General features: G+C 43.0%; 1 protein-coding gene across 2 annotated transcripts in view; it reads left to right on the top strand.

The window, feature by feature from the left end:
• Window positions 1-24,908, top strand: part of GMDS (GDP-mannose 4,6-dehydratase) — a 632,400-nt gene that overhangs the window by 289,671 nt on the left and 317,821 nt on the right. For both annotated transcript variants that reach the window (XM_062187315.1, XM_062187317.1), the window contains exons 5-6: window positions 7-199; window positions 1,000-1,104. In XM_062187315.1, the coding sequence (XP_062043299.1) occupies window positions 7-199; window positions 1,000-1,104 (298 nt within the window). The remainder of the gene's footprint in view (window positions 1-6; window positions 200-999; window positions 1,105-24,908) is intronic.

Below are 24,908 nucleotides of genomic sequence, written 5' to 3'. Positions count from 1 at the left end.
CTGTAGATTTCCTTCGACTTAGCCGAGTACACCGCAGATGTCGACGGCGTTGGCACGTTGCGGCTGCTGGATGCCATTAAGACCTGTGGCCTTATCAACTCCGTGAAGTTCTACCAAGCTTCAACAAGCGAGCTGTACGGGAAAGTGCAAGAGATACCGCAGAAGGAGACCACCCCCTTCTATCCTCGGTCGCCCTACGGTGAGCACAGGGCGTTCTCCGTGGACACAGGGGAGTGTGTGTCTGCTTTCATTCTGTTCGTGTCTCACGGCTGAAGTCATCTGAGTGTGAGATGAATGCTGAGATAGACGCAGGGACCGGACTTGTTGAGAAGCATGCCTTCATAGCTGCTGACTGCAAGTATTTGCCATTGCCCCCAGGGTGAAATTACCACCTCGCTTCACCAGTCCGTGTTCATTCAACCCTCCCATGCAGATCACTTTAAAAGGAAAATTAGACCCAACAGGGTTCTTTTTTTCTGAACTATTGTGAGATTTACTGAAGTGATAAGGCTTCTGAGATTTTTTTTTTTATTTCCTTGATGAAAGCTCCCCTGAGCTCACTCTTAAAAAAAAAATTAAGCCTATCACCTGTAATATATTTGCAAAGAGAATATTCATGAAAGACTTCAGTGATGCAAGGTCACAGTAGTTTAAATATTAGGATCCTCAATTTTTTCTTTAATTCCTTAAAACTAAAAAGGCAGAATGGATAAAACAAAAGCACCATCAGCTTGCTGTATTATGCACACTATAGCGAATCGATTAGATTCTGAAAGGACGAACTGTGGGAATTACAAAAGGAAGACAATCTTAACTGTTTCCTTGTGAGCTGATTTGCTGCCAGGGTGACCTTTACTTTGTCATTAGCCTTTGATTTTTTTCTATTTTGATATATTGTAAATTCTAATTTTTAGAAGTTATTTCTTGTTTGAATTGAGTGAAAAAAAACCACTGTCTTTTATAATAAAATTCATTTGCTTTTAAAAATTATTCCAATAGGGGCAGCAAAACTCTATGCTTATTGGATTGTGGTGAACTTCCGCGAAGCATATAATCTGTTTGCAGTGAATGGCATTCTCTTCAATCATGAGAGTCCCAGAAGAGGTTAGTAAATGTGTGATCTGAAAGGAGATTTTAAGATTTTAACCCCACAACAAAAGTTGTATGTATATTCCGTGTATGTACTGTGGACTGAAATTTTCTACATCTGTTTCTAACGCTTATGAATGTCAGAAGTGGTGAATGAAAAGATTTAAGTCCAGCCTTGATGTTTATTAAATGTGTGTGTGTTGGGGGGGGGGGTATGTGAAGGAGGGTATTCAACATGAAAAACTGAACTGTGTTCTGATTTTGCCATTTTCTTTAGTAGGTCTTACCAAACATGTTTTCCACTGAGGTGTTAAGAAGTTTCCATGTGAATATAAGGAATTAGTCGTAATTCATTGGTTCTTTCTGGAAATCATTCCTAGTCATATAGATTCAACTTATAAAATCTGAATTATTTTTTATTTTGAGTCAGTTGAATTATAAACTATTTTTACTTTACTTTACCTTCCATTAAACAGACATCCAGAAGGTACTATGCTCCTAGGGTGTATTCAAAAACAAATTGGAAACATTTCTTATATTTAGAAGCATTGTCAATTTTTCCCCAGAAAAGTGTATTGTAATTGCATTGGCTTGATGCCTTTCCACAGTTGCTGTTGAGACTGTTAGCCACTTGCTAGCTCTTCCATTCTTAGCATTTTGATTTTAAATAAGCAAATGTGTACCTTCATCATTACTTCTTCTGATGTACTGAAGCATGAGAAATATTTACAAAGTATATGCAGCCTTACAAAGCAGTTTTATTAAATTGAACTATCATTTAGCCTCCTAGTCTGAGAGCAAACGAGACATCCAGTGTTCAAAGGTGTTTTGTGTTCTGCAGCTGGTCATGCTGATGTGACTGCACAGCCACCTAATTAACCCAGCAAGTCAGGAAGACAGATTTCAGTGACAGGTTTATTAAGGCATCTTTAGCGTCGGTGCATTTTTATTTTATAATTGCTTGCATTAAAAATTCCCATGATGGACTCTCAAGCATGGGGGCCCTGTCTGGGTGATGTTTGTGGTTGGGGAGGGAGATCTTGGCTAGCCTGGCCTCAGCATCTGGCATGCAGGACCCCAGGACTGTGTTCAGTGATCAGCAGTCCCTGCCTCTTTCCTCACAAATGGGTCTGTTCACATTGTTTGAGTTTCTGAGTACTAACCCCTCCACTTTCTGCCTGCAAAAAACTAAATACAAAGTGGTTAAGATGGGGGGGAAGCATTCTTGGTTGTGGAGTAAAAGGATGAGTTCAAATATGACTTCCTTCCCAGTCCCCTGCTGGTGTCCTTATAATGAGAATTAATTTTTTCTTTTTCAATTTTAATAATTTTCTTTTCCTAAAAGCATTATTTACAAATACTGATTCTTTATTTAAAAGTCAAGAATACAGGAAGAAAAGAAAAAGTTTAATCCCTCAGACTAAATCCCAGTCATCGCCAGACCCTCTGTTAACGTTCCTTCAGAATCTCCCATGTATCTTCAGACGTGAAAAGAGAGTTATCTTGGATGTGTTTTTCTGCAGCTTAGGGCCTCTCTTCAATGTTCGTTAAACACTTGAAATGGTAGCATATACCATTTTGTCTTATTGTATATCCAGAAATCAATTGTATCACATTTTCCACTTCATTTCTATAACCAAATTATGGAAAAAACTCTAAAAGTATATGTGAATTGATGTTAATACTTTGGTAAAGTATCTAGTACTAAATATTTATAGAATTGTTCAAAATTTGAAAATTGTGCCAGTGCTGTAGCATAGTAGGCTAAGCCTTCGCCTGTAGCGCTGGCATCCCATATGGGCACCAGTTCGTGTCCTGGCTGTCCTCTTCCAATCTAGCTCTCTGCTATAGCTTGGGAAAGCAATGGAAGATGGCCCAGCACCCTCATTGGAGACACGGAAGAAGCTCCTGGCTCCTGGCTTCAGATTGGCACAGCTCCAGCCGTTGCAGTATTTGGGGAGTGAACCAGTGTATGGAAGACCTCTCTCTGTCTCTCCCTGTAACTCTGCCTCTGAAGTAAATAAATAAAATCTTTTTAAAAAATTGAAAATTACAGATGGACTTTTTTTGATATTTATTTTATTTATTAGACAGGCAGAATTAGAGAGAGAGGGAGAGGGAGAGGGAGAGAGGGGGAGACGGGGAGAGAGAGAGAGAGAGAGAGAGAGAGAGAGAGAGAGAGAGAGAGAATCTGCCATCTGCTGGTTCACTCCTCAAATAGCCACTGAAGCCAGGAGCCAGGAACTTCTTCCTTTTGTCCCATGTGGGTGCAGGGACCCAAGGACTTGGGCCAGCTTTTGATTAGCAGGGAGCTGGATCAGAAGTGGAGCAGCCGGAACTGGAACTGGTGCCCATATGGAATGCCATTGTTGCAAACAGTAGCTTAACCCACTGCCACAACACTGGAAAGATGGTCATTTAGCTTGGTGGTCGAGATGCCTGTGTCCCAGATCAGAGTGCCAGGATTCAATCTCCAGTCCTGGCTCTTTGCTCCAGCATCCTGCCAGTGCAGACCCTGGGGCCCAGCACTGCTGTCCACACCAGAGACCACATTGAGGTCTCAGCACCAGGCTGCAGCCTTGAGGACATTTGGGGAATGAAACATTGTATGAGATCTGTGTATCTCTCTCTCTGTCTCTTTCTCTTCCTTGCCAAATAAATAAATAGGAAACCTTGAAGCTTATTTTTCAAATTAGATTAAACTGACAAATTCCTTAATTGGTAGGACTGCTAATAAGCCTGCAGTAAATACTTTTCAGTGAATGGATAAAACTTTGATGACTTGAGAGGCCTGCGTCTGGCCTGGAGGTAAAGATGCCAGTAGGTTGCCCACGTCTCACATCAAAAGTGCTAGGGTTCGATTCCCAGCTCTGGTTTCTGGTTCCAGCTTTCTGCCCATGCAGATGCGGGCAGGTAGTGTGACAGCTCAGGTAATCAGGTCTCTACCACCCAAATGGGAAACCTGGATTGAGTTCCCAGCTCCTGGCTGCAGCCCGGGGTCCAGCTATTTTGGACATCTGGGGAGTGCACCAGTGAATGGGAGCTTTTTCTGTCTGTCTCTGCTGGGCCAAAGCCGGGAGCCTGGAATTAATGACAGAGACCCAAGTAATTACACCATCATCTGCTGACTCCCAGAATGTGTGTTAGGAGGAAGCTAGATTGGCAGTGGAGTAGCTGGGGCTTGAACCAGGCTCTCTGATACAGAACGCAGGTGTCTGAAATGGCAACTGAATTGCAGTGCCAAGTGCTGAACCCTGTGGTATAGTTTTAAGTAAATATTGTTTTGTTGACTTTATACATATACAAATTAAGGCTAACTATTTTGAGGTAAAGATTCAATCTGATGTATTTTAATGAACAAGTAAAATTAATTTTCAGTTCATCTTAATTTGTACACCTACAACTTGCCATGATATGTTAAGTGACTTTGCTTTCTAAAATTGGTTGAGTATTTATACATCAGTCCTCTTGTGCGCTGTAATCACAGGGTGAAAACACTGTTTTTTTAAGATGGTCCATTGGTAAACCGCAGCCTAGTCCAAGGTATACAATCAGAAATGCCCAATTAGTCCAAGTTAATGTAGTGTTTAGGGCATACACACTTTTTTCCCAGTGAAAAATAATTGGCATGATCTCTTTTGTTTGCACGAGTAACATTCTATGATAATTTCTGACTTTAAAAAGTGTGAAAGATTTTTTTTTAAATGTAAAGATATTCTAAACAAAAGGATGACAAGCGTTGGCTCATGAACCAAATCCTGCCCAGAGGCCTGTTTCTGTAAACAGAGCTTTATTGGCACATAGCCAGACTCATTTGTGTATATATTGCCTAGGGCTGCTTTCGCACTGCCGAGTCCTAGAACCTGCAAACCTAAAATCTTTACAGTCTGGGCCTTTAAGAGAGGAGTTGTTGGCCCTTGATGTAGACACTTAGATTCTCAACACCCAAGAATGTCCAGCTGGGATTATTGTGGGTTTTTCCCAATGTAGCAAGATAGTCTTTTAGAACATTTTCAGGGGTCAGCATTGTGGCGAAGTGGGTGAAGCCTCTGCCTGCAATGTTGGCATTCCAGTGGGCAATGCTTTGTGTCCCAGCTGCTCACTTCCTATCCAACTCTTTGCTACTGCCTCTGGGAAAGCAGTGGAGGGTGACCTAAGTGCTTGGTTCCCTGCCACCCACATGACAGACCTGAAAGAAATTCTTAACTCCTGGCTCTGACCTGGCCATTATGGCCATTTTGGGAGTGGAAAATCTCTCTCTCTGTCTCTTTCCCTCTCTCTGTAACTGTGCCTTTTCAAATAAATAATGAATCTTTAAAAAAAAAAAAAAAGATTTCCATCAAAGATATGGACAGAGTTGATAGTGATGAATCCTGCAGCACGTTTCCTGAAGTCAGTTGAGGCCCCGTGTGTTGTCCTTCGCTGCTATCCTGGAGTGATTGAGTGCTCTCAAGGAAAGAGACTTGTCAGTGAGGTGTGGAACCCAACAAGCTGGTTAGCTACCAGAGTCTGACATAGTTCATCACAGCAACCCCAGCTCCTGAGTTTTGACAGCTTTGTTTCGGACTCTCGTGTGTGTCTTTTCTTTATTCTAAACTTTCTTGCTTTCTGTTCTCTCTCTCCTCTCTCTCTCTCTCTCTCCCTCTCTCCTCTCTCCTCTCTCTCTCTCTCCTCTCTCTCTCTCCCCCTCTCTCCCTCACCCTCTCTCTCTCCTCTCTCCTCTCTTAATTTGAGAGAGAAAGCAAGCTCTGATCTACCATTTCATTCCCCAGATGTGTGCAGGGAGGTGGGTGGCAGGTGAAACCTGGAGGTTGGAACTCTCAGTTTGTGCTCTCATGTGGGTAGCAGGAACCCAACTGTTTGAGCCATCACCACTGTTTCCTAGGGTCTCATTAACAGGAAGCTGGGGCCAGGAGCCAGGACTGTATTGAGCCCAGGCACAATGTGGGATCTAGGCATCTGAAATGTTTATCTATAAACTCCTGCCTGTGTTTCTTTTAATTTAAAGACTTGCTCTATTTAGGTTTTTACTTTAAATATTTTTGTTTCGTTATGAGAACATTTTACTATATCTAGAGAGAGAATCAACTGTGGTTATCATAAAATAAAATCCAGGAAATCATTGATCTAATTTGTAAAGACAATAATCCAGTTTGGCCTGTTTCTCTCAATCAGCCATCTAGTCAGTCTTATGGTGGAAGTGAGATGATTGATACATTCTTGCTTTAGGTTTGCTTTTTATAAAGTGAAGGCATTTTAGTAATATGTAAAATGTAAATGAATAATGGTTAGAATTTTAGCATAAAGTATTAAAATGTTAGCTTGTTTTGTGAATAACTTTCTAGATCTTGATGCTCTCAGATATTAACAAGAAGCTTTTCGTTAATAAGCACTCCAGTTTGTTGAAAATATATCCAGTTTTTAAAGAATAAGTGTTTTATTTCATGAATAGCTTGTACAAAACTATCTGTATCTGAAAAACTTTCTCTTCTCATACTTTCTCCACACTTGAAATTCTGTATCTATCTGGCTGTTTCATTTGCATATCTCTATACTTATATTTACATAAGTACACTATTCTGTTCGCCACAAGTAGTATTGGTGATAACTTTCTACTGGAAATTGCTGACTTTTATATTTTCCACTTAGAAAAAAAGGTTTTATTTATTATCTAGTGTTGTTTCTGTGAAGAAATTTACATGTACAAACTTTTTTTGCTATTGTTGCTAAATTTAAAACACAAAACAGTTAACAAGACTGTGATGTCTTATGCAAGTTGAACTATGGGAAGAATACTCAGATTTTTATTTACTGTGAAATAGCTCATGAATACTAGAAATTCTTTCAAATATATTATCAATAATCCATTTTTTAAAAGATTTATTTATTTATTTGAAAGTCATAGTTACACAGAGAGAGAAGGAAAGGTGGCGGTGGGGGTGGGGGGTTTTCCATCAATAGTTCACTCCCCAATTGGCTACAACAGCAAGAGCTGTGCCAATCCAAAGCCAGGAGCCAGGAGCTTCTTCCAGGTTTCCCACACAGGTACAGGGGCCCAAGGACCTGGGCCATCTTCTGCTGCTTTCCCAGCCATAGCAGAGAGCTGGATTGCAAGTGGAGCAGCCGGGAGTCGAACTGGAACCCACATGGGATGCTGGCACTGCAGGTGGTGGCTTTACCCACTGTGCCACAGTGCTGTCTCCAGTAGTCTACTCTTCATTTTAAAGTAATTCTCCCAATTGGAACATTAAAAGCAAGACTGTTTAGTAAAGCTAATAATATTTCTAATTCTTTTTTTAAAAGATTTATTTATTTATTTGAAGGGCAGAGTTTCAGAGAGGCAGTGACAGACAGAGAGACAGACAGAGAGAGGTCTTCTATCCACTGGTTCACTCACAACATGGCCGCAACGGCTGGAGCTGTGCCAACCTGAAGGCAGGAGCCAGGAGCTTCTTCCGTGTCTCCCATGCTGGTGTAGGGGCCCAAGCACTTGTGCCATCTTCTGATTTCCAGGCCATAACAGAGAGCTGAATCGGAAGTGGAGCAGCTGGATCTCAAACTGGTGCCCATAAGGGATGCCGGCACTGCAGGTGGCAGCTTTCTCCCACTATACCACAGTGCTAGCCCCTGTAATTAATTCTGATTCTTTATTTCATTAGAAGGTAAAATAAGATTACCCACTATTCATTACCTGAGTAATCTAACCAGGTTGCTGATTACATCTTAATTCTCAACATATTGCTATGCTGTAAATAAAATTTGGTGACCTTTAAAAAATTATAAATAACTATGTCCTAAATGAAATTATGTATTTTTCATGATAATTGAGAGACATACAAAAATAGAAATAGAACCTAGCTTCTTGTTTCAGGAGATTACAATAAGATTAAATGACTAAAATAAACCTGACTTTGATGACTGTGGCCATCGTTACTAAGTGGTGATCTACACCACTGAATGTTCTAGTGGGTTTTCAGTTTGCAAGCTGCGTGGGGACTTGAGCCTTAAGCGTCCACAGCTAAGGAGTGGCCGAGGGTTCTGCGCGACTTCCCAGACTGGCTCATGCAGGAGAAAGATTGGGCCTGGAGTGTGCTTGGTCACAGCTCTCTGCTGCCTCGTGTGGGCACTCCAGGGCACTGCAGAGGGCTTCCGCTCCGAAGACACCATCTTGGCAGAGCAGGAGGCACACTTAGGGTTTCCAGTCCTCCGGTGAGGCTGTTTTTCTCCAGGTTGACTCATGTCCATCTTTCAGTCATTAGAAACGTCTGGGCAGCGCAGGGACTGCTGCTGCAGGGCTGACCGAGGTGGTGAAGTCTGGCTTTGGAAATCCACCTCGTGGGCCATTAGTTTACCAGCAGTGAGTCACAGAAGTGATTGGCTTCATCCCTGGATACCTTTGGCCTGACTAAGACATCACGCTCTGTGTCGACAGTGTGTTTCTTCCATTCTCCTCCCACTCCTTTCTCTCTCCCTCTCTCTCTGTCTCTCTTTTAAGTGTTTAAGAATAGGATGTTGATTCAGCTCTGGATAAAGCCTTCCCTCTTCCCAGTAGGGTTTCTCATTCTCCTTCTCCTTCCATCTTTGCTTCACTGCCAGCCCCTGCTCTTCTCCACCGCTGCCCCTGGACTGTGGTCCCTTGTAGCCTGCTCCCTCCAGGAGCTCCTCCGTGGCTGGACTCTGTTTTCTCTGGAATTCAGCGAGAGCCTAGTGAGCACCACAGTGCACCTGGTGCGTGTGCACCTTTGTACTTCATTCCCAGTCGGGAAGTCCTTATCATTCCCCAGCTGGGGAATCAAAGTAACCTGGCTTTTATCATTGGCATCAAACATTTCAATAGCATAAAGGATTTTACCCTTCATCTTTTTTATTATATTTGATTTAGTAGTTCAGTACTTTCAGAGACAATTTTTACTTGGTTGTTTTTATTACTTTTCTTTATGTGTATATAGAAACCCATACATCTATTTATTCTAGTTTTTTCTGTGTGTTTAAAAATGTATACTAACCGTTAGATGCTATTCTTTCCTTGGAAGAACTTTTGGGGGACCACCAGTTCACATCCACCAGTGTTTATTCCCTCAAAATACTCTCTAAGGATGAAACAGAAAGGAATTGGAAGCTCACTCCATCCCCGTTTTTAGTCAGTGAAGAAGTGGAAGCAGTCTGAGATTGAATCGACTGCAAAGTCATAAACCCAGCAAATGCCAGCGCTGAGACTGGGGGTAATCCTGCGGGACAAGTGTGAACATTGTTCTCGGGTGTGGAGATAGCGTATCTGTGACTGTTCGAGTCGGCACTGGGCAGGAGCAACCCCTGCGAGTCAGAAAGCAGGGCAGTGGTGAAGCTGGTATTGAAGGCCTCAGCCGCTCTTACCTTTTGTAAAAGACATTAATTAGTTTTGTTAACAGCAGTATTCCTTTCTGATGTATAGCAGAAATAATCACAGTGAAACAGTGAGAGTTTTCTAATAATAAAATGTGTAGTGCAAGTAACTTGCTTTGGATATCATCAAACTTTGGCAATGAGAAGAATAAGAAATAATGACAAATACATTTTAAAAAACCACATTGCAATAAGAAGTAACTACTGAAAATAAACACATAATTAACAGTTTGAGACTATCACAAATGGATGATATGCCACCATTGTTTAGATATTGGGCCATTTTTAGAAGATATAGCACATTCCTCTAACTGTGGATTCATAAGGAATCATATATGTCAGTCTAAAAGCAGTATTCACCCAAGAGAATCTCAGTTTCAGGTTCATGAACTTGTGGTTCTGCATTTTAGTTTGGAACATTGTCCTTAGTTTCTAAGTTTTGCTTCATAAAATACCTAAGTGCATTTATTGTCATGATTTTAATCTCCAGAATTTTAAAACTAATTAATGTATAAATTACCCACATCACAGTCAAGTTTTGGGTAGTTTTTTTCCTTTGTTTTTTCTAATGATTGTTCTTTGTTGTAAAAATGAGAACCATTTAGCTGGGCATGAGGAGGCTAAGGGGCAAGGAGAGGATGAGTGTGCCCCATGTGGCGATGTCTGGAGATGCTTCCGACGCCACAGTGGGGAAGGGGTTGCTACTGGCATCAGTAGACAGAGGCTGGGGACACTGCTGAACATCCTACATCGGACAGCACCACAATGACCGACCCAGCACACAATGTCGACAGTGGTGAGGATGAGAAACCCTGCTCTAGAATTTAACCAAGTGTTGTCTCTGAATCTGGGTGAATGTCACCTATCAGAATGGGATCTCATTTTTCTTTACATGTCACTTTTATTTTTCCACTAAATCCTTCCTAGAGCTTTAGCAAATATTTACCTGAACACAGGAAAAAATCATTCTGATTAGTAGTACTCCGGGGACGGTCTCAGCCTTAGGTCTTCTGGTCTCCCGGTAAGAGCCAGTTCAGGGCACCCAGAGAGCAGGGCTGGCAGTTGGGGACCGTCTTCATCAGATCTGCCACCCACTGCTCCACAGAGCCATGTCGCTCACTGCCAAAGTCGTGGAGCATGTTTACTTTAGTTATTAGTTCTAACAAGAACAAATCTTTTCCTTGGGGATAAGCTGTGGAGTCCATGTTTTGGCTTTGATATGAAATAAGCATTAAAAGAGATTGGAGTTTATGTTTCAGCATGTAAGAATATAGTAATATCTCTGTGACAGGTTCACTGTATATGAGAATTTTCCTTTAGAATTATTAGAATTCATATATATTTCAGTGTTTTAGGAAGTAATATAATGTGTGACACAAATAACTGTAACTTATTTTTATTTAATCACACTAGGCAGAAAGCATTCTCTCTGTATATAAATTATATAGATACATGTGCATAGTATATGTATAAATAAAATAATCTTTCAGAATATTACTTTGTATTTGCCATTGTGACCAGCAAATTCAAATCATGCAGTTATAGATGAATCAAGAAACAAGTGAACCAATACCAAACAACTCAATATTTTATTTATATTTCTATCTATCAAAGGTGCCTTGTGGTTTCTTTAGATGAGCATCAGTGTCATAACTCACCGAAAAAAACTCAGTTACCTATTGTGAAATCTGGGGATGAAGTAATTCCCTGTTTGAGTTCAGTAGAGCATTATGGATTTTACACAATGCCATTTTGTGTGTTCGTAAATGGTGAGATTGTTGACCATTACCCTTGGGCCCACCAGGTTCTGGGTGGCCTTTCTGGTTGGGGCAGAAAGTGACGTCATGTGGTTTACCATTGCATTTGTAGACTGATACTTCACAGATGACATTTATCCTTGGCGCTCGCAGCGCTGTCTGGTCCATGTTATTCTGTGTGGAGAGATGAGGTATAATTGCTTAAACATGAAAGACACTTGAAGCAATACTTGGTCTAGTGGAGGTGGTTATTACCACCAAACAGAATGAATTCCCTGTCACCTACCAAGGTGAGACCTCGGGGGTTGTTAAATAGAATTCAAGGATATTTTTCGATGTTTCATAACTTATGTGGCATCAGCGTTGGAAGCCAAAACCAACAACTGTCTTTATCTCATGCAGCACAACTTCCCACACATAGCCAGCCAGTGTAAAAGGAGAACATGGCTACTCTTCAGCTGTGTGCATTGAGTCTGCAGTTCCCTCATCTGCACGTGGAGCAGGGGCCATGCGCACCTGCTTGGAGCATCGTGAGAATCACTGTGCAGACACGTGTGATAAAGATCAAGACAGTGCCCGTAGACTTTGTGTTGCCTTGTCCTTCCTCTTTTCTTCCCTGTTCCCGTGTTTTCCTCACCAAATCCTAGAGCACTGATTCCTTTGCCCGACCCTTCCCAGGTGAGAGACCTTATTGGAGCCAATTGTTTTAGTGGGTTTCTTGTGGCTACTGGTGTTACTGAGAGAGTGAGGAATGAATGCAACAGAGCTTGCCAACAGGAGAAGGTGTCAACTGAAAACTGATAATATGTTGGTGATGTTGGCTGATGAACTGGGGGAGGCCTGGAGACCTCCCTGACTTCAGAAAGATAAAATGTAGCTAATGTTGAAGAGTAGCTGCAATCATAGGAAAAGCCTTTTACATGTGAGATTCTGGCAGGAAAACCACTTAACATCTGAGTTAGGGAAGTCAGAAAATATGAATGAAGGGATTATGGGTAAATACCAAAGGCCTATGAAAGACCCTTGAGAAAATTAATGAAACCCTCAAGTATTTTTAAAAATGATTCATGTATTTTTATTAATGGTCCTATGAAAATATTACATGAAGTACTAAAGTTTTGCCAAATAAAATTACAAACCAGAAAATACCCACTTTACATTTTGGCTGTGCTAATAACAAACACATAGGTGCAAAAAGTACATTTTATTAAATAAATTGCATATTACTTCAAAAGAACATTTTGTATTTTCTTCAAAATTTTTCAGTTTAAGTCAGAAGTTTCTTTTTCACCATTTGTTACAAAATTCTGTTGCCCTCTCAGTTGGTTCAAATAAGAATCAGATGTATTCAACTGCGTGGATTGAGTCTAGTTCTGCCACTTCAGATGAGTGACTGTTGACCAGGTTCTCGTCTGTAAAATAAGATAATAATAGTTTTCACTTAGGGTTGTTCTGAGCTAAAGAAAATAGAAACTAGCATGTTGGTTCTGTTACCACTACCATTAATGTCCTACCTGGAGAAGTGGATTCTGTTTGCACCACCTTACAATTTAAAATGTAATAATAAAATAAATAAACGGGTAGATGGCTTGTTTTCCTGAGCACTTTGGAGGTAAGCATTCAGAGGTAGGTGAGTGATAATTACCGTAGATAACACCCAATAAAGTAATTCACAGGATATTGGGCATGAAATGTTAGAGACTGATGGTCTGTCCCCCTGTGGTTTGTGGGATGTTTACTTCCCAGTTATTGTTATGTAGAAGTTAGTGGTATGGAGAGAGCCTAATGATGAGTGGAGTAAACAGTTCGCAGAATGTGCAGAATCTTATGTGCAAGGCGATGTCTGCTCTTTTCTTCTCCCGCTGGTGAAGTTGCAGATTTCTTAGAAGGTGCCGGAAGCTGAAAGTACAAGTCATTAACCCGTGAGGGAACGCGATCCGGCAGTGCAAACATGGTCTGATCACAAGGGTTCCTTCCTGGCCGTGAGAAAGGTGACTGTAGCATGATTTCCCCAGTGGGATGGGGGAGCCCCTGTGCCCACAGGAGGAAAACTAGGTAGTGGCACAGGGGAGAAGCTCCTCCTGGCCCACAGGCCTCTGAATGATCCTAGCAGTTAGTTTGTGCCAGGGAGCAGTTCTTTCCTAAGAAGGGAGAGGCATTTCTCAGACAAGCACAGATTAATTTTATTGGAGGAAGACCAAGTTATGCATGGTTAAGGGCCTTGGTACCAATACATCTCCGATTGGGAGACCACGGACTAGGCATGCTCAGAAGATGTTGAGGAAGGCTTCCTAAAGCTGTAGACACAGGGAGTTATTCCTTCCAGCCATATTTTAGGACAGGGACATACATGCAAAGGATACAATCTACCCGTGCATGGCTGGCAGTAGAATGAAACAATGCACATCTTGAAAAATGGACATGTGTGCTTCTCTATTCAGTGAGCAGAACTTGGACAGCACTGAATGCTGCTGTGCCAATTACAACTCATGATTATGAAAATGCGATTGCTTTTGTGGGCTGGGTTTGGAGTGGGGGTGCAGGGGTTGTGCGCTCCCAGGAGCTCAAGAGGGAACAGACTGCTCAGGGCCACCCAAGCTTCCCTGGGGCTGGGGCTGGGGCTGCTGCAACTGCTCACTGTGGAATAGGACCTGGTGGGTCTGTGGTGGCTCTGCCTGCACCCAGTCCTCCCTCCCTGCAGCCCTACAGCCACGTCCCCCAAAGCCTCTGCTGGGCTGTTCTCAGCCTGTTCCTTTTTCCAGTCTGATTCTAAGTGCTTCTAAAAGTTGAAGTTTAAACATAGATCCCTCTTGAGAAGTTTGAGTTGCTCCTGAGCTATTAGTTCGCATTTATAAAAACCTGTCCTCTGGTAGGACTGTTAGTGGTACTTTTTATAAAATGATGACACAGCAGCGTACCCTTAGTTTTTCCTGGCCATGTGGTAGGCACTATTCTCTCTCATCTCTTTTAATTCTAATAATAAAGCTATTAGGTAGATATGATTATGTCTGTTTTATAGGTGGGGAGACAGGAGTTTAGAGAGCTTAAACTACCTTTCCAAAGTAAGCCAAGAGTTTAGGATTTGAACCCACACGCTTGCCTGCAGCACCATGCAGCCGTCGGCGACATCACACAGCTCCTATGCTGGCTGCTCATCTACCCTGCTTTGTTTTCCAAGATCAGCTTCGTCCATCATCTCCCTTTCTTATCCTCTAATCGTTTCTGAAGACATTCACTGCTGTTTGGCATTTTGCTGGTTCTTCTTTCCTTTCTGGTTTTTTTTAAAAATGTTTTTATATTTTTTTAAAATTTGAAATGGGGGGGGGTAGACACACACACATACACACATACACACACACAGAGAGAGAGACAGAGAGATCAATCTATCTACTGGTTCACTTCCCAAATGTCTACATCAGCTGGGGCAGACCCAGGGCAAATCCAGAAGCCAGAAACTCCATCCGGGTCTCCTTTGTGGGTGAAAAGGACAAAGTACTTGTGCCATCATCACTGCCTCCCAGGGTGCGCAGTAGCAAGAGAGTGGGTCAGACGTGGAGGTGACACTCCAACCCAGGCATTCTGATACGCAGGGGTCCCAAGAGGCAGTTTAACCCTCTGTGCCACAGTGATTGCCCCTCTTGGTTTTTTTTTTTTTTTTTCTGAGTTTGCTAAATCTTAAATTTGATTAGTGAAAAAGTGAAATATGGAAGCAAATCTTTGACCCGAGTTTTGTCACATAGTTGACATAAATCCGGAGACCAAAGGCTGGCGTTGTGGCACAGCAGGTTAAGCCGCTGCCTGTGACTCCAGCATCCCATAAAGGTGCTGGTTTGAGACCCTGTTGCTGCACTTCCGACCCATCTCCCTGTTAGAGTGCATGGGAAAGCAGTGGAAGATGGCCCAATACTTGAGTCCCTGCACTCATGTGGGAGAAACAGAGAAAGCTCCAGGCTCCTGGCTTCATCCTGGCATAGCCCTGCTGTTTGGTAGCCATTTGGGGAGTGAACCAGCAGATGGAAGACTTCCTTCCTGTCTCTTCACTCTCTCTAACTCTGCCTTTCAAAAAAAAAATCCTTAAGAAAAAAAAATCCTGGGACTAAACTCTGTTTTACCTCAGTTTGTTTACTTTCAGAAACTATGCTTCATCATGTTATTAGTTTTAGAGGCTGTCTAGTGAGTACCATGTCAGTGATACTGCTAAATGACAAATATCTTCATTTTTTCACAATTCTTTATATTGTTTGTCTTATGTGACTGTTAATTTTGCTTTTTGTGGTTTTGTTGACAGTTTGTTCCTAGCTGATTTGAAGAGTATTGGGTTTTGCAGCTCACAGACATTGGTTTTTGCAAATTACATAAGGGCCACTGGAACCTATGTGTGGACTCTAACATTCAAGACGGTTTTCCTAGGACCAAGAGTCTTTTGGTGAACCAGTTTGCCTCCTTGCGTGCTGTGATCTGGTGTCAACAGGGCTGGCACACATCTTGTGTGGCGCCTACCACATGCTTTTATGCTCAGTAGCTGTTCTTTAGAAAATCAGCCTGTGCCTCGCTTCCTCCATCACTGTGCTGGTTCCCTTGCGCTCCCCAGGCTCCTCTTTGCAAACCCCAGAGAGCTGAGGGACTGCAAGAGGCAGGGACGTTACTAAAGGAGAGCATGGGGGTGGAGCAGAGAAGTCACAGTTCCCCTCCCTTGGTGTTGCACGTGGACTCCGTAGCAGCAGTCGTGTCAAGGCTCGCTGACGGACACAGTGCCTGGAAATCACCCTTTGTTCCTAATATGTTCTTGCACTTGGAGTCTGACCCTTCTTGAAAACCTGTTTGAAGTTGAAATACAGTATTCGTGACAGCGATGACAGCGGAGGCAAGGTTACTCACTCCCCTGGGTTGGCAGCATTCGTCCTCATTGTTTTCAAGGTCTGGCGTGTGGAAGAGCAGAAACTGTCCTGAGAGCCAAGTGAGATGACTGTGCAAGGCTGCACACTTGCCTCATTTTCTAGATCCCTGTCTTGTCCTGGTTTTCTGTCAGATGAAGAATTGGAAGTGAAGACTTTAGAAGATTGTCTTGCTCTGCAGCCTTTATGCAGGGATGGCTAAAAGCCAGTACTGTTTTGTTAAAGTCACTTTGAACACTGGATTTATATTTCATAAATGTCCCTACACTTCTTAGTCCAGATGTGCGCTAGAGAAGTCTGCATCTGAGAGGCTTGGGTGTCACTGTTGGCATCCGTAAAGCAGTTCCTGTATCATTTCTGAAATAAAGCCTGAGTAGTAAAGCATGGTGGAAATAAGGCGTCCTTTTTTTTTTTTTTTAAGTGCCGAAGTCTTTTCTACAAAATGGAGTTACTTTCAAAAGATGAGGCACGAATTTCTATGTTATCCCTGTGAGTTTTCATTGGATGTGTAGAATTTGCTGCTCTCCCCTGACATCCTTTTCTGTTGTGAACCTTCTTTCCCTTACGTCTTATTGTGAGGTTAAGGTAGCAGAGTGGTCCCTACAACAGGAGGGCGGAGCAGACGCTCAGATGTTAGAGGAGAGACAGCCGGTGGTGCAGGGTCAAGTCACCACTGTGGCTCCAGCATCATGTTGGAGCGCTGGTTCCAGTCCTGGCTGCTCTGCTGCCGGGCCAGCTTCCCTGCTCCCCATGCTGGAGACCAGGGCGGAGCTCCAGTTCCTGTCTTCTGCCTGGCCCAGCCCTGGCTGTTGTGGCTGTTTGCTCTTCCTCTCCAATTCAAGCCTCCCAAACTCACCCTCTTCTCTGCCTTACGGCAAAAGCCCTCAGAAAGCTTGTCTGTGCTCCTCGTCTCAAAAGCCTTGCCTGCATTCCTCTGATGCCCTGTCTCTCAGACTTGCGCATTCTCCCAAAGCTGTCCCATCCCAGGCCCGGTTACCTTCGTGCCGCTGTGCCTCCTGGCTCTGTCCTTCCGGCCGGCAGCTGCCGTGTTACTCCCTGGGACCTGGCTTCCTGTGTTTTAGGATCCTGCTGTGTTCCTGCTGCACTCTGGCCTCCCTGATTTCTCCTTTTCAGCCTTCCTGTGCTTCGCCCTCTGTCTGACCTCCGAACGTGGTAGTGTTTGTGGATTTGTTTCTTGCTCACTTCCCTCTCTTGGTGGTCTCAGGACTTGAAACGCCATCCACATGGATGACTCCCAAATGTGGGCTTTCCGCCTAGACCCTGCTCAGCAGGCCAGGCAGGATCACAGAGCCACTCTGGCCCCACGTGAAGACTCCTAGTCTCCTCATGACGTAAATACCTCGTGGTCATTAGTTCTTGAGTCTTCCTGAGTCCCTTGTACCAAAGGAACAGAAAGCTTCACGCAGTGCACGTGTGGAGCCGGGTCAGCTTCTACAGAGAACGTAGTTTTGACTTCGTGGCTGTTCTTGTTTGGCCACGGTTCTCAGCTGCGGCCCTGTCTCCCCAGCAGGAAGTTGGGGAGGTTATCATTTCTGAGGGGGTATTGCTGGCAGCTAATGGGTAAAAGATCGGGATGCACTGTATACCCCCACAAAAAGTGAAAGGGTTATCCAGCCCCACAAGTCAGCAGTGCCCCAAGTTGAGAAACTCTGAGATAAGGATTTGTGTGTTTCAGTTGTCAGTCAGTGGGAAATGCATTAAAATGCCTGGTTGCAAATAGCAAAGTAGTTTGAGCGTTTCTCTTTAAACGCATATTTGTAAATACTTGCCAAAAGGTGGAAGCTGTCCCCGACAAACGCACATTGTGAATTGTCCCCTTTCAAGCCTGCGATTCCTTTAAGCGTGCCTGCTGGATTCTGAGTACCTGCAGTTAAATAGTGTTGCTCTTGGCAGGGCTCGGTGAGCAAATGAGGTATGATCTCTCTGATCTCAGTGGTCTGCTCAGTCAGCCGTGACCTTCTCCGTGTCTCCTCTTTCTACACCCTGTCTGTCCTGAGCCACGGCCCAGGCACTTCTCAGTGGGGTGGCCAGAGATTACCACAGGGGAAAAATGCAGGGCCCCACAGCGGAGGTTCATGTGGGGTTCAGAATAAATTGGAATGAATTCTGTTTTGCAATGAGTATCGTCCAAACTGTCTTTGTACTTTATCTAACTCCAAAAAAAATCTTTAAATCAAGGACTTTTGGAAGAAGTATTGGGCAACGGAACAGAATTTCTATTACAGAAATTGTGATTACTTCAAATACTGTCTGGCCATGTTTTACATGTACATGTGTACATGCATATGAATACACAGTCATGCACACATACAAACAGCAAAAATTGCTACACACAGTTGCGTTGCTTCTTAGCAGTTAGTATAATTTGAGAGCCATGGAAATATACACTTGAAAAATTAGTAATTTCTTGTGATGAGCAGCAGAACTGTCCCTAGTAGAACTTTGTATACCTTTCCTAGCGTTTCTTCCCCTACTTCCACTTTAAACAGTGCCAACTATTGCATTGTCTTTAAAAACAAAAGTCTCTATTGAAGTAATAATACATTGTGAGAAAGATTGTGACTTAGTAGCTGATAAAATTCTTTAATTTCAGCAAGTGTGCCACTATTCGTTGTCTAAAAGGCAATTCCAGTATCTAGCTCAATGCTGGTAATTTAAGGTGTATGTTTTATACATTTCATCCATTCTTTTCTGCCAGCTGTTGTTTTAGAAGATACTTGAATACAGGGATATTATATTAAGACAAGATAGAAGAAAGTTTAACAAGGATTATGTTAAACTACATGTATACACACATGATGTGAGGACCAGACACAGGACAAAGCCAGGAAATGGAGACCTTGGCTGTGACTCTGTGTCTGAACCCCTCCTGCTGTGCCCCTGCAGCCACCCCATCACCTGTCTCTGCAGGAAGGGAGGTGTGGTGATGAGGAGGGACCATAGAGACATGATGATCTGATGGCTCCAAATTTCTTAAAAAAAAAAAAAAAAGTAGTTTGCCTTGGATGTGAAAAACAAAATCATTAAACATAACTATTTTAGTGAGGCAAAATTGGAGGTTAATACGTATATTTTTATATGCATATACTCATGGTACACATATATTCCACATAAAATACAATGTAAAACTGAATGTTTTCTGACTGTCTAAAGTGAAAATTAAAATAAATACATGTCAGCGTGGCACAGTTACTCACATTACATCCAGATGTGCAGAGAAAATGCAGTTTCTTTATTTCTCTAGGTCCCTCGTCATCTTTCTGACAGTTCCTCTCCTGCTGGTAGAAGGGGAGCCTTGGCATGCCAACATGGTACCCCCCATGGCCACTTACTGAGAGATGACGACTGTCCAGGCCTTCAGGGAGGGCTGGCAGCATGGCAGAGCAGCAGACCCTCACTGGCGTGGGGATCCTGGGAGGGGAGGACCTCAGGGGTCAGTATTCCTGGTTCCCAAGGGAAGCAGACACTTGCCCTGTTAGGGGGAAACCATCATTTGCATGAATGTCCTCTGGTCTCCTGCAGTCCAGACTGTTCAATATAAACCTTTAGCAAGTGGACAAAGAAACAAATCACCATCAGTCACAGTCAGCAGAAATAATAAATAAGAAATTAGTCCCCCAGGACCTCCAAGTACTGCTATGATCGTATTCAGGAGATAAAATTACAAAAACACATAGAGATAAAGTGATAAATCACAAAACAATGAGCAAGCCACAGAGTTTTAAAATGTCCTGGCAGGTTTGAAGACATCATGGTGAGTGAAATAAGCTGGACACAGGAAGACAGATACCACATGTTCCTCCTCGTATGTGGGAGCTCAAGTTAAACCAACAACAGCAACAGCAAAACAAAAAATAAAACCAAAACCAAAAAGGAAAAAACATGCCTGTGTGTGTGTCAGTATTGCTGAAAATGTAGCTGTATGAAATTTTATTTTATATATTTGTCACACCTATGGTTAAGAGTGTTACACTACTGTGGTTTTAATGATCTGTGATTATTTTAAAATTTACTGTATTTGGATGAAAGGGTTGTTTTTCCATTAAGGTACTGTTGAATGTAGCTGTGTCTACACTAAACTAAGGGTCTTTTTGCTTTTTACTTGTTAAACTTCTTATTTGGTGAAGTTTTGAGCCTTTTTTACTGTAATGTAAATTTAAAATATATTATCTCAAAAACTAAAAAAAATACAAAAAGAAGGAAAAAGGATGGGAGGGAAAAAAGGAGAGGGAAGAAGGGAATATTATATTTTTAGGATTGTCTCTACAAACCATATTGAATCCATTAAAAACTAATTAACATAAAAATGAAAAGTGTTAGTGAACTTTAGAAATGCAAAAAATAATTATTATTATTTAAGATTGCTGAGGGAAGATCAGCTGAGTCTAAGGAACTGACCCAAGATTGTGGAGGAAAAAAAGATTGGAAGATAAATTGAGGAAGTGGGGCCGGCGCCCTGGTGTAGTGGGTGAAGCTCTGCCTGCAGCACCGGCATCCCATATGGGCCCGGTTTATGTCCCGGCTGCTCCTCTTCTGATTCACTTCTTCACTAATGGCCTGGGAAAGCAGTAGAAGATGGCCCAAATGCTTGGGCCCCTGCACCCACGTGGGAGACCCGGATGAAGCTCCTGGCTCCTGGCTTTGGATCAGCCCAGCTGTGGCCATTGCGGCCGTATGGGGAGTGAAACAGCAGATGGAAGACCTTTTTCTCTGTCTGTAACTCTGCCTCTCAAATAAATAAACAAATCTTAAAAAAAAAAAAAAACCAAAAAACAAAAACCTACATTTTAAAAAAAATGAGGAAGTGTAGCATTCTCAGGAGAACATGGAGTGTGAGGTAGTATTTAAAGAGAAAGCTGCTTTGAAAAGTCCGGTCTAGATGAAATAGCCCCTGCAGGAGATACCCTGTGAGCACTGGGCAGGAAACTGTGTCTGAGACACTGGATGGACACTTCGCTTCAGCAGAGAACAGAGGGCGTCAGGACACCAACGAGAAAACACATTACCTAGAAAGGAGTGGCAGTGGGACCAGCAGCAGGCGCCTCTGTAGTACATACTGGAAACCAGGAGACAGTGGGCAGATACCAACAGCATGAAAAAGGAAGTCATTTTCAACCTGGAATTGTGCTCTATCTCTGCATTAAAGGAACATCGAAAGAATGCATTTTAAGAGGGCAGCCTATGCTAGAAGAAAGACACAAAAAAGAATGATGAGAAGTGAAATTGATACAGGAACACACACAGCACAGCACGTCTGGTCCAAAATTATGAATCGACGCGTGAGTGCTTTCTGAAGAAAGCGACCCAGGGAGCTGTTCACTTGAGGCAAACTCACCAACAAGCTAAAAGGAGGGAAAACTTACTCTATCACCTGTAAGCTCATTCTGTGAAAGTGGAGACCCTGTTTGACACTGTGCTCATGAAAGCTATATGAATCACACTTGTGTTGATATTTAAGTAGTACATTCCCCATTTATGTTTTATCACATATCTTAAGTGTTCTGACCCTTGATTCTAGGAGTGGGTTGAGTGGTAGCCCAGAAGAAAAATGTCCACTTCCTAATTTCTGAAACCTGTGAATGTGACTGCCTTGGAAAAAGAATCTTTGCAAATGTAATTAAGTTCAGGATTCAAATGAAAAGATCCTGCTGGACTATCAGGCTAGGCCTTAAACCCGATGAGACGTGTCCTCACAGGAAACAGGAGTGAAGACACCGACATGCAGAGAAGGCAAAAGTCCATGTGAGGCTGAAGGCACAGATTCGCTGGATGCAGCCGTGTGTCAGGGAACAAGGTTTTGTCTGCTGGAGCTCGCGGAAGGAGCCTGGCCCTGCTGGGTTTCAGACTGCCAGCCTCCAAGAGTGTAAAACTAACATGTTTGCTATTTTCAGCCACCTAATTTGTGGTAGTTTGTTTTGGTAGCCATAGGAAATTAATACACTCCTGAAAGATTAATTTATACCAACACCCTCCAACCCAGATTTTAAGTTTGAAAAGATAGTTCAGTGTCCGCTCTAACATAGTGTTGAAACTAGTCTTTCTAGGAATACCACATCCCTGGTTTCTCAAGATGGCATCGAGGTAAAGGTGACACAGGTGTGGCTTGTTTGGCTTTGTTCTGACCGAGGGCACCTAGTGTCCTCAGGCTTACGTGGGACCCTCTGAGTGCCTCCTGGTGTGGGCTGCAGAGTTGCTGCTCGGAGCTGCCCCCTTTCCTGGTGGCCACAGAGGAGGAACTGGGCCCAGGCCTGCCTCTCCCTGGCATCTGCTGCTAGCAGAATTCACAGGCTTCTCTGTCCTGAGGCTCCTGGGGAGTCAGCCTCACGCCTAGGTGGTCTACCCGCAGCCCTAACTACAGGGCACCTTTTCACCACCTCTGGACCACTTCCAGGCCATGGGTCGGGCCTGCCGACCCTCTTGCCACTACTTGTGACTTGTGGGGTTCTTACTTCCTTGGCTAGCGTATCCTCATTCAGCTGCCCTACGCCTACATAGATGGCTTCTAAGGAGAGCTCTTCAGATTCTCAAGTACGAAAGGGTGAAGGTTTGCATGCTGTCTTGTTCTGTAGGCTTGTGCCCAGAGAGGAAAACGAAAATGCCAACAGCTCGCCTGTCCCCACTCTACTCAGCTCCACCTGGGAGCCTCTCCTTTGGGAGGACCCCAGGCCATGCACCTGCCCATTGACACCCACAGGGCATCACCTCTGTAAGGAGTTGGGGGCTGTGACAGGCTTGACCCTTGATAGGTAGAGCGATTTAGGAAATTGTTGCTCTCCGTGAACGTTGCTGTTTTGAATTTCCCATGTAGCCCTTTCAGCCTTTCCTCCCCCTGGGCTTCCCATGGAGAAGGTCGTGTGAAGAGAAATCAAAAGAAAGACCTTATTTTTTTAAAAGATTTATCATGTTAAAAATGTCCAAGACGGCAGGAATTTATAACTAATAAAAGTACTTTGTGCTGGTGCAGTGTCCTGCAGCCTCTGAAATGTGGTACTCATTTGGGCTTTAGAGGAGATTATGATCTCACTTCATAGAAATGACAACTGAGAACTTCAAACACCTCTTTAAGATGCTAGCCCTGATAGAAGTAACGGCATCATCAGTAACTAATGTGCTCTGTCAGTCCTGGTCCCTGTGTTCTGCCTCGGATGTCTCCCACTTTGTCTCTGCTTAGACATTGAAGGTGGCCTTCTCGCCCTGCCAGCCCACGCTCAGGATCAGAGCTCTGGGGTTCCCTTTCACACAGGGGCTTGCCTTCCCTCTATTTCTCGGAGGCCAGCTTTGGATTTAAAGGAATAGTAATAATAAGATTGTATCCAGCGTTTATTGGTGTTTCTCATGTTTTTATGTCTGCTGTATTGCCTGAACAGAAGTTCAGTTCATTTTACCAGTGTTAGCAAAACACATGATTATCAATCTTAGAACTAATGTTGACTGAAACCTTTCCTAACTGCTATCTTCTTATGAATCTGCATTTGTGTGGGCACTTTGTTCTCCCGAGGTGGAGCAGCCTGACTCCAGGAGTGTTGACGAGGGCTTTTCTGTGTGTGAGTCCCTGGCCTGCTTTTGGCCGTAGTTGTTTGTTTAGATCAGTTCTCCTTCTCAGACTGTCAAAATCAGAGAATTAAGAGACACAGTCATAAAAGAGCTAAGAGATCTGAACTGAAACTTAATTACAGATACCATTAGCATTTTAAAGTCATAATTATAATAATGATTAACTTTTATTGTATATTAACTAATCATATTACCTGGCTTTTCTGGTTTAAACATCAAACCTACCTGTTAAGTGCTGTTACCATCCTTGTTTTACAAACAGGGACACGGGGATCATCTTTATGTTTTTGTAGTGATTTGTGTTCTATAGCATCACTCCAGCTACATTAATGTGGCCTGTGGTTTGGCGTGGCAAATATTAATATACAAGTAGTTTACGGACAAGACCGTAACTTCAGAGCTATACAAGTGGTTTGTGCAAGATAAAGCAGGTGGTAGCTAAGAGAGCTAGCCTTCCTTCAGTTTTTCAGGCAAACTTTTCTTAGTCCTCTTCCCATCAAGGGTCTTGGGGTTCAAGACTCTCAGAAAGCATGTGTGTGTTTAAAATAATTATCAGGGTTCTGTTGTCCACAAGTGTCCCACTTCACAAGCATGAAAGTCACATCCTGTGAGGAGAAGCACGTGCTGCCGCACACTGGGCTGGGGAAAGCAGCCCAAGGCGGAGAGCGGCTGAGGCAGGCTGGCTGGGGCACCCTGGGCTGCTTGTTCCCCGTGGGGGCTGTGCTGAGGCTCTCGGTGCCTCTCCGTTTACCTGTGCATTGGGAATGATGGGACAAAGTGACCTCTTACATTCTGTGACTTTATATTGTTCTGTTCTAAAAACACAGCTTTGTGAAACGAAGCAGGAAAAATGAGAATGAATTCGATAAACAACAAATAAGTTTCTTCTAAAAACAAACTAATAACACATGTTTGTAAAAATGTTTAAAATTAATCTGAAAATGCAATTAAGAAAACAAATAAACTGGGGACAAATTTAACAAAAGGGGTGCATACTTTCTTCACCGTTGAAAGAAATTTATAAAGACCTGAAGTAAATGGATAGACGTCCTGTGTTCATGGATCAGAAGATGTAATACTTGTAGGACAAAAGCAGTCTCCACATTGATCTAGAAATTCAGCGTAATTCCTATCAAAATCCCATTTGGTATTTTTGCGGAAATCAAGAAACTGATCCTAATATGTGGCAATTCAGGGGCTAGGGGGTAGC

The sequence above is a fragment of the Lepus europaeus genome, chromosome 3, assembly GCF_033115175.1.
Source record: "Lepus europaeus isolate LE1 chromosome 3, mLepTim1.pri, whole genome shotgun sequence".
Lineage (NCBI taxonomy): Eukaryota > Metazoa > Chordata > Mammalia > Lagomorpha > Leporidae > Lepus > Lepus europaeus.
The sequence above is the reverse complement of the archived record's forward strand: the minus strand, read 5'-3'. Positions and strand labels throughout refer to the sequence as shown.